Here is a 9774-nt window from a genome sequence, read left to right on the forward strand (position 1 = left end):
AAGGGAAGACATCTGCCCATGTGATCTGCATATCGGAGAGTGTCTGTAATCTATACTGCAAGGTTACATTACAAATACTGGGAGCAACCTAGATTATCCTAGTGGTTTAAATCATGGCTTTAAATATAGTGTTTTTTACATTAGCACACTACAAACCTAACTTGTGGGGGATTATCACAGGATATTTTCACTGAATGGTCTCAAATACAATTTTCAGGCCTCCTGGGTGATGTTGCTTCTTCTCTGCTATGAAATTATCCAGAATAATTGTGAAGGATGAAATGCTCATTCAAGTTGAAGTGAAACCAGTTTGCTTTGATATTGAACTTTCTTTTGGAAGTTGGGTGACCATGCACAAGGTAACTGTTTAATTGCAGCTTTAAACTGACTGCATTTTGTGCAGAGCTTCAGTGCTCTTACAATAGCTTGGTTGCAAAAGCAGGTGAAACTTACTTTGTTTTATGAAACAGGCAAAGTGCCCACCTTTCTGGTCAGAGAGCAGTTCTTGTTTTTGAGCGATCTGGTCACACAGCATGAAGCTCATTCCTGCAGCATAGAGAAAACCAGAACCACTGCCCTCTGGTCCTTTAGAAACGATTAAGCACATCTGAAGTCTGGTTTGGTCCTGACTGTGCTGCACAACCATTAGTGTCAGGCATCAGGACTGTGCTGTAAGTGGGTCTCTCAGAGAAAGAGTTGTTACAGTGCAGCAAGGACTTGGAAGCTAAATTTAGCCACGTGAAATCAGCGGTAAAGACACATGCCCCTCTCTGAACAGGAATGATTCAATTTGACCAAATAGAAAATTGTTCCCTTATTAAGTTAATTGTATCTCCCAATAAAAAAGCTTCAAGCTGAACCTGGCCCTAAAGCAGCTTTTCAGAGCCAGGAAGCTGTGAGCCGGCTGCCAGATGCCTTCTAAAGCTCAGGCTCCTAACGGTTCTTTTTCTTTTCCACTAACAGCCAGCAAAAGAGCCATCCTTCTAGAAACATACTAACAAGGAGGTGCCTGCAGTCTCCTTTCTCCCAAAGCAGAGGGCTCTTGCCTTGTTTTAGCCAGCTCTGGAAAAGAGCCCTAATCACAGCTCTGTTCCAAGCAGTTTTGTAATGGCTTTTGGCCTCATCTGCATGCGTCTTGAAAGTTTGCTATTGACTAAGGGCTTCAGTGCGGGGTTCATCTTGGACCGTGTCAAAAGGGAAGAAAAAGGGTCTCTGACTGTGTCCTCACAAAAGCAGATCCCTTTTTGTGTGCAGAGCTGCTGCAGTAAGATCAGGGTACTTGTGCTGTGCATATCTGTCTCTGTTTCTCAATGAGCCCTTGCCTGTTTGTCACAAAGGGTGTGATTACACTGCACAGCATTAGCTCAGGTACTAAGATCAGCCTGGTTGGCTCCACACAGAGATCCATATGCGCAGATTTGCCATATGGGTGAATTCACCCTGCTAAGAGAAGTCTGAGTGAGGCTAGGCTGCTTCCAGTAACGGAGGAAGCTTAGCAGTGAAGTGTACTGTAGACATACCCAGACTTGAGAGCAGTGGTGGCCTTAAGGGTGGTGGGGCCCTGGGCAAGTGAGTGATTTGGGGCCCTAGGCAAGAAAGTCATTTGGGGCCCCCTACAGGCTTAATTTTGATGACCTATAAGCAAGTTGGACATTTGTTGTAAAATTTTGTGGCCCCCTTAAAGTGTGGGGCCCTGGGCAGTCACCCAGTTTGCTGTCCCCTAAGGCCACCCCTGATATGAGTTACCTGCAGCCAGGCAAAAGCTTCAGTGACTGGTTCTAAAGAGCATGTCATATTCTCTCTTTGTGTCTCCACCTAAGTGAGCTGGTGTTTGGAGAACTGGGGCATTTTATCCAAAATCTGATTGGGGTTTTAACCTTGCATGTAGGGATGGAGTGACACATGCTGCTTATCCAGACATCAAGCATCCCAGCCAGTTTAAAAAAAAAAAAAAAAAAAGGGTATTGCAAGTCTGTTGCCAATTTGGATCCTTTGGTCAGCTTTAGAAACGACTTGATAAGAAAGCTATGCTGTAAAATGGAGAAACCCAAACACATGCTTATTACCAGAGCTTTACATACTGTAGACCTTCAGGGACTCCAAACCCACTCGCCATTTGGTACACAAGCTTCTGTTAACAGGGCATTGTGGAGCGAAAAAAAAATAGCTACACCCAAAGAAAGGGCTACTTCTGCAAAACTAATGCCCTTTGAGGAGCAGTTAGGTTATCCTTTCTGTGAAAGGCTAACACACCTGCAAACTATGCAATTCAGAGGAGAGGGAAGGAGTCATAGTGGAAGGAGACCTGTTAGATCAGTGGTTCTCAACTTTCATAGGCTCCAGGTATCTCTGGGGAAAATGCCAGCTGTTAGTTTTCACTCTTTTGCCTACAGAAATGTAACAGCAGTTTTTCTGTTGCAAGGATCTCTGAAAGGCCACAACTGTGGATTCCTGTTTGAAATCTCCAGATTTATCTTGTGATTCCTATTCCCACACCTACAAGTGCCAGCATTGCGTGGTGCTCCAGAGCACCCTTGAAAGGACCTCAAGGCACCCCAGGGTGCCATGACACCCTGGTTAAGAATGGCTGCATTAGCCGTTAGCTCCTCTCCTGCCCACTGCATATGCCCTGTATTGCCTGGCAGAGGAAGAAAGACCTTGGATGCCCAGAATAGCACAGCTGCCAATGCAGCCCTCTGAGCTACCAGGACAGGAATCCTACGTGAATCCCCTTCTCTAATGTGAGCCCTCTTCTGGATGCGGGGATTAGTGCCAGCCCTGCTTGTCCTGAGGCAGGCAAACGCCACATGGCAGGGCAGATGTGAGGCTTCTTCACCATGTGGGTAAGGAGCTGCTTCTTTCATAGAGCTTTATGAACAAGAGCTACGGTCACAGGTTTAATTCCAAATTCCCCAACCAACCCAATGCCCTGTTAGAAAGTGAGTGCGACTCTAGGATGTCGCCCCCAAGCTAAGGGGCAGGATGTTATGATGTGCTCCATGGTTTGGTCAGGGTTTCCAGTCACAGCCAGGTGCCTCTTGTACATCAGGTGGCCACACCAGCCATGTCCAGTATGGCAGCAGTTCCCAATCTGTGGTACGCATACCACCAGACAACCTGCTAGCAGTACACGTTACTGTCTACAACAAAAATTTGGCAATGGTACTTAAGGTCATATGGTTTGAAATTGGTGGTGCCTCCCAAGTCTGGGGGAGCACCTACAGAAGTTGGCGCTGGCAGTAGGGATGGAGCTGGCGAACACCTGCAGAAGCCCTTGGCGGTGAGGACAGCCCTGTCAGAGGGGCACGTTCCCCCCGGACCAGGAGCCTCTGGCGGTGCGTGGTCTGTCAGTTTGGGAACTGCTGTATTAAGGGTTATCCACATGCTCGGTGGAAGGCTGCAGCCGGGTTGTTGCATGGTTGGGTCGGAGAGGCGTTTATCTGGGGAAGTGCTTTCTACCCAACCTTTCCTCCACGGTTTGGGGAAGGAGCAGAGGGGCACCCATGGCTCTACCTGCCTGCTGCTCCCAGGAGGGGGAGGGAAAGGGATTTCTTGGCTGGGCGCTGGCCATATAGTACAGCAGGCGAGCCACAGGAGCTCCCTAGGGCGGGGCCCTGCGGGCGGCGCTGGGGGCGGTGGGCTGAGGGAGCCCGGCGCGGGGAACCCCCGGCTCTCCCCAGCCCAGTGTGTGGGAGGGGTGGGTGCAGCGAACATTGTGATTGGCCACAGGCGGCTCTGTGACGTCAGCCGGGCAGCTATACGCGGCATGTGCTGCGCGCTGCGCATGCTCCGCTCCGGCCGGCGGCAGCTATATAAAGCCGCGGCAACGGCGACGCTGGCAGAAGCAGCCGCCGCGGGAGCAGTGCGGAGCGAGGCGAGCATGATGGCAGCGGCGAAGCCCGCCGAGCTCCTGGGCATCTGCTCCAGCTACCAGGCGGTGATGCCGCACTTGGTGTGCCTGGCCGAGGCGTTCCCGCCGCCCGTGCGCCCCGCCAAGCCGCCGGCCGCCAAGGGCAAGCAGCGGCGGCCCCGGCAGTCCCGCTTCAAGACGCAGCCGGTGACTTTCGACGAGATCCAGGAGGTGGAGGAGGAAGGCGTGTCGCCCGTGGAGGAGGAGCGGGCCAAGAAGTCCTTCCTGCAGTCGCTGGAGTGCCTGCGGCGGAGCACCCAGAACCTCAGCCTGGTGCAGCGCGACAAGCTGGGCAGCTGCTGCAAGCTGCGGAGCAGCCTGGACTCCAGCGACTCGGACTCGGCGCTGTGACGGGCCCCGCTCGTCCGCCGCAAGACGGTGGGAGCCCGCGCTTCGGACGCTGCCGGCCTCCCACGTGGCCCTTGCGAGCAGGGCGCGGGCGGCGCGGCCTCCCGGCGTCCCTCCCAGCCCTGCCCTCCACGGAGGCTGCTCCTGGCAAAGACTAGCCCCGCTCGGCCGGGCTGGCAGGGGGGAGATGGAGACATTGTGAAGGCTTTTCTATCCCAAGCAAGGCAGGGAGAGAAGCCCCTCTCTTTCCCGCCCCCCACCCTTCACTCCCAGCCCCCCCAGTGGGAGCGGGCTGGATTGCAGAGCACCTTGCAAGTGAGCTCAGGCTGTTTTCTAAGAAAGCGCTTTGTACAGTTGTGTTTCTCTTCCATGGTATGAAACCGCTCTCTTGATTTCAACCACTCTTCTTATTTTCTAAATGTTTAGAAGAAACATGAGCTGTTTGTTTTTGTTTTGGGGGGCGGGTTGTTTTTGTTTGTTTTTTCCTTTTGGGGTGGGGATAATGCCTTGAACTGCTAGACTGCCTATTTATTTTTGCATTTCGACCGTGTTAATTTAATACGTTTCTACCTGAATGTCTTATTTCCATACAAGAGAAATAAATAAATAAAAAGCTGATATATTTGCACAGTGCGTTGTCAGCCGTCTTTATTGTGCAGGGATCTTGTTGATTCCTGTTTTCTCATCCATCTTTTAGGCTGGGATCGCATGGGCTTAACAGCACTGGAATACTGGTGATATGTGGGGCTGAGGGGGAAAATGCTGTTTCAAAGGGCAGAAGTGTGTGTATGGTGTCAATTTTGTTTAAAGAGGGGGGGAAAAAAAACATTTAGCCAAATTCTTAACTGGGAGCTTAGTAAATTTGGCAAGATGGATGTTTCCCCTCCTTCAACCCACTTTTGCACCTTGAGAAAATTGGGGGGCAGGGGGAATAAATATCCTTACCATGATGTACAGAATTATTGAATAAGGGTCCTGTGTTCAATATAGACTTTTCCCTGCCTCCCTTCCCCATTGGTAAATTTAGTTCTGTGTAGGTTTTATTATGGTCGCTGTAGTCAATGCAGTTTAATTTACCACCCTGCAGCACGGTTTGGTATGGAAGCATTTTTCTCAGAGGATGAAAGTTTAAAAAAGGCTTTCTGATCTTGGGACTGGCTGGGCATGAAGATTAGATCGTGTGTGTGGCTTGCACAAAAAAAAAAGTGTGCCACATTTTTCTTGACTTGCTACTTAATTGTATACCGCATGAAATGTAATACCCAGAAGCATGTGTACATCTACACGGGAGTGGGAGCAAACCCATTAGTTAAGAATGGGGAAAAAAGGAAGTAATTCCTAAGTGTGTTTGGTTTTTTTTTTTTTTTTTTAAATGGTAACCCACTTCCATGTGGGTAACTCCTACCTGCTAGGTAAGCCTCAGGCTGTTTTAAACTTCCCAATTACTAGGTTTTATCAGATGACAGTTTATACTGCTAGAAGTCAGAGCTTATAGGTATAGTTTATTCACGGAGGTTTGGTTTGTTGTAAGGTGGGCTAAAAAAGCACCCCACCACCACCACCTTTTTCAAATGTTGAGACCTGGGTTCATGTATTGGGTAGATCCTAAGGGAAATCCTACTGGGCTCTGCTTGTGAAGAGCTGGGGAGGGAACAAATAGCGTTTCACTGAACTGCTTGTGGGGTTGAGGTCTGGTTCAGTGGAAAGGAAGAAACATGGACAGGATGAACTTGGGAGTGAAGAACACAGCAGTACATGATGGGAGTGAAATAATAAGGGATGCTGGAGGCAAATGTTAAAGTACATCCCCAAGCCTTATGGGAGGTCAGCATTGAAATAATAGTGCTATAAGTCTGGATTGGGGTGGGGGTTATTGGCAGTGGAGGGGATGCTCCAGGACTGGCAGAGGAGGGGGGTGCTATTGCTCAAAACTGAGCATCAACAAAGACATATAGGAAAGCCTGCACTTGAAGTGTTCCTTTTCCTGCTTCCCTAAAGACCAAAATAGATACTAGAAATCATTCAAAATGTGGGGGGACAGTGAACTACATAAAATCATGCACTCTCATAAATAAAGAAATGGCTCTGGGCCAGAGTCTCATGCTTCCCTGTCATTAAAGCATTTGAAACCACTACTGCGTCCAGTGAGGTACATTATATGACAGCTGATCTCATTGTGGCAATAAACCCCCAGTGGCTGCTTCCTGTGCAGCTAGTATGCACAATATCCACACACAAGGCAAAGCAGTGCTTCTACCCCTAGCACTACTCTCACCAGAGTCTAATTAAAGGAAATAACCAATTACCAAAAGCTTGGGTAATTTTCCTTGACAAATACCCAGTGCTATTCCAGGCTTAGTGAAACATCAGTATAGCCCTGTCATTATATCTCTAAACATAGCATTGTCAATACATAATGTGCTAATAGATTCCACAGCATTTTGAGGGCATATAATTCAGTTGTAGCATTTTCCCCCCATTTTTCAGATGGAAGAGAAGCAACCTGAAGAGCCGCCAAGTCCAGGCACAAACTCCACTGTCACAATCTCTCTCTAAGTGACATATTATCTGAGTGAAACTATTGCATCCTTCTCCCTGCTGCTTCTTTCCATTTAGCGGTTGAGATCAGAAGAACTGGCATTTCTGGATTTGTGTGTAGCCAGACTGCCATCACGCACACTAGCTGCAGAAGGCTGTACTGATTCAGCCTGCTGACAGGAGCAGAGTATCAGGCACTGACTTTCCTGCACCAGGGAAAAAAATCCATGTTTCTTGTTCAGTTTCAAGGCAAAAACACAGGACATGGTGTAGCACTGTTCTCAATAAAATGGACATAAGAATCTGCTATAAAATAAGTTAAGAAAAGCACCTACCCTTGTTGACAATTCAGTATCTCTTCAACTGATACTCATTCTGGGTGCAAGGGGTGTTATGTTGACAAAAGGGCCCAGGGTGACAGACCTAGTGACTGGGACTATTTGCTTATCCTCAGAACAGGAACAGCCTAGGCAATAACTGTCTATAAACTCACTAGGGGGGACCAGAAGGGTTTAGGGGAGACGCTGTTTCCCCTAGCGCCCCCTGGCATGACAAGGAGCAATGGACACAAATTATTAGAGAGTAGATTTAGATTAGACATCCACAAGAGCTACACAGGGCGGCTAGGAGCTGGAACCAACTTCCAAGGGAAGTGGTGCTGGCTCCTACCCTGGGGGTCTTTAAGAAGAGGCTTGATGACTACCTGGCTGGACTCATTTGAGTCTAGTTTTTCTCCCGCCCAGGCGGGGGGTCGGACTTGAAGATCTACAAGGTCCCTCCCGACCCTGCTTCTATGATTCTATGATAACAATGTAATATTTCCTATAGGCAGTGTGTCCTACAGAAGCCCAGCTGTGAGGGAGATGGGCATGTTGCCAACATTGCCCAAGCAGTCCTTGCTGTCTAATGGGAAGATTTCTATTGTGATGATGTTTCTGGTGGGATGGATACCTGTTCCCCAAGGAACTGGACAGAGATACCAAACTCCTTTCACCCAGGGTCACCTGATGGTCATCACATGGTAACAACCATCAGTGAATAAGCCCTTTCCCTAGAGCTTATGATCTGGCTTGTGCAGTAATTGAAAGTGCTCAGCCAATGCTACTGCTTCCTTTGGTGGCAAGCGAGGAAGTACAATCATCTCCATTTTACAAAACCCCACTAAGCTCACTGTGAGCAGGATGGGTCTCCAGGAGGAAAATGGATACTTAACATGATCTGACCTGCATTTTGTCCCTCATGCTTCCATTATATATAAATTTGTTCTATCCGTTGTGGCAGGAGAAGCAGAGACCTCTCGATGCCCAATGCTTGGCAGGTAATAAGCCTTTCACCATTATTTGTTATTCTGAAGGCAATCCATTCTTGTTCTGTTTTCTGATTGGTTTTCTGATCTACTCCAGGCTGGTCTGTGATGGTGCCATGCAGCTGCAGCACCGTGAGCCTCTAGTGTTGAGGTGTTTCACTGCTGTAAAGTGACTAGCATCAAGATGGTTTACTCCAGGCGTAAAAGCTTCTTATGTTGATGCAATGTATCTACACAGAAGTTTTGATCAATGCAACACCATTAGTGTGGCTCCATTGGTACAAAAATCCCCTGTATGAATGAGCCCTTTCTGAATTTTTCCAGAGTATTTCTGTCTGAATTTGAATTGGTAAATTCACTGAGGTTTTCCAATTGTAATTTAATTTTGAACTCAAAATCAACAAAACATTTCCCCATTTCCCCCCTCCCCTTTCCATCTCCTTGGTTTCACTCAGTTCTTTCTATTTGACTCCATCTCTTATTTCTAAGTTTATAATAACCCTGTATGGACTGTTTAGTGTAGTGCTGCTGTTGGTACAAACAGAAGAGGTTCAGAGGACTGAAAACCTCCTGCTGGCTTTAGTGAGGGGTTAGAGGAGGTGAGTTCATCTCAGGATTTGGGCTGTGACAAGAAGTTTCTTGACCTTCGTTCTTTTCCACTACATGTTAATAAGCAGAAATAGTTACTGCCTATCCTGGCTGCTTTTAATTTGATTTTGGAAAAACCACTGCAATCTGTGGCAGAACTACAAGAAATGGTCCCTGTAAATAAGAAATGATTAAATACATAGTTATTTGACCTCGACCATAGCTTAAGAGCTGCCGTACCAAACATAAACAGGATGTTTATGTTTAAGGTAGTAGAAAACAGGTTGTGATGTTTATAATAACCCTGGACTAGACTAATGAATATCACATAAGCCTTTCACCATTATTTGTTATTCTGAGCCGGCAGTGTGGGGAGGCAGTTAGGAAGGCCAACCGCACCTTGGCATGCATCCACAGATGCATCTCGAGCAGGTCCAAGGAGGTGATTCTCCCCCTCTATGCGGCACTGGTCAGGCCGCAGCTGGAGTATTGCATCCAGTTCTGGGTGCCGCACTTCAAGAGGGATGTTGACAGCATGGAGAGGGTCCAGAGGAGGGCCACTCGTATGATCAGGGGACAGCAGGGCAGGCCCTATGAGGACAGACTGCGGGACCTGAACCTGTTCAGCCTCCAAAAGAGAAGGCTGAGGGAGGATCTTGTGGCCTGTTATAAACTAGTCAGAGGGGATCAGCAGGCACTGGGGGGAGTCACTGTTCCCCCGAGCACCGCCAGGAGTGACCAGGAATAACGGTCACAAGCTGGCAGAGGGTAGATTTAGGTTAGATATCAGGAGGTGCTACTTCACAGTCAGGGCGGCTAGGGTCTGGAACCAGCTTCCAAGAGAAGTGGTGCAGGCTCCTATCCTGGTGGGGTTTAAGAGGAGGTTAGATGAACACCTTGCTGGGGTCGTTTGACCCCAGTACTCTTTCCTGCCATGGCAGGGGGTCGGACTAGATGATCTGCTCAGGTCCCTTCTGACATTAGAAACTATGACACTATGAAAGCGGCAGCAGGGTATAGCCCCCGCTCCCAGCGCTGCCATGCCTGCATCAATGCTGGGAGAGGGGGCTCTGTGGTGCTGCCG

At 48.4% G+C, this 9774-nt stretch overlaps 1 protein-coding gene across 1 annotated transcript; it reads left to right on the forward strand.

The window, feature by feature from the left end:
- The first annotated feature begins 3829 nt into the window (after positions 1 to 3829).
- C2H11orf96 (chromosome 2 C11orf96 homolog) lies at positions 3830 to 4886 on the forward strand. Its single transcript, XM_090034955.1, has one exon. The coding sequence runs from the start codon at positions 3881 to 3883 to the stop codon at positions 4259 to 4261; it is 381 nt and encodes a 126-aa protein (XP_089891081.1). The 5' UTR covers positions 3830 to 3880; the 3' UTR covers positions 4262 to 4886.
- The last annotated feature ends 4888 nt before the right edge of the window (positions 4887 to 9774 follow it).

The sequence above is a fragment of the Crocodylus siamensis genome, chromosome 2, assembly GCF_052110815.1.
Source record: "Crocodylus siamensis isolate JL-2025a chromosome 2, ASM5211081v1, whole genome shotgun sequence".
NCBI classification, from domain to species: domain Eukaryota; kingdom Metazoa; phylum Chordata; order Crocodylia; family Crocodylidae; genus Crocodylus; species Crocodylus siamensis.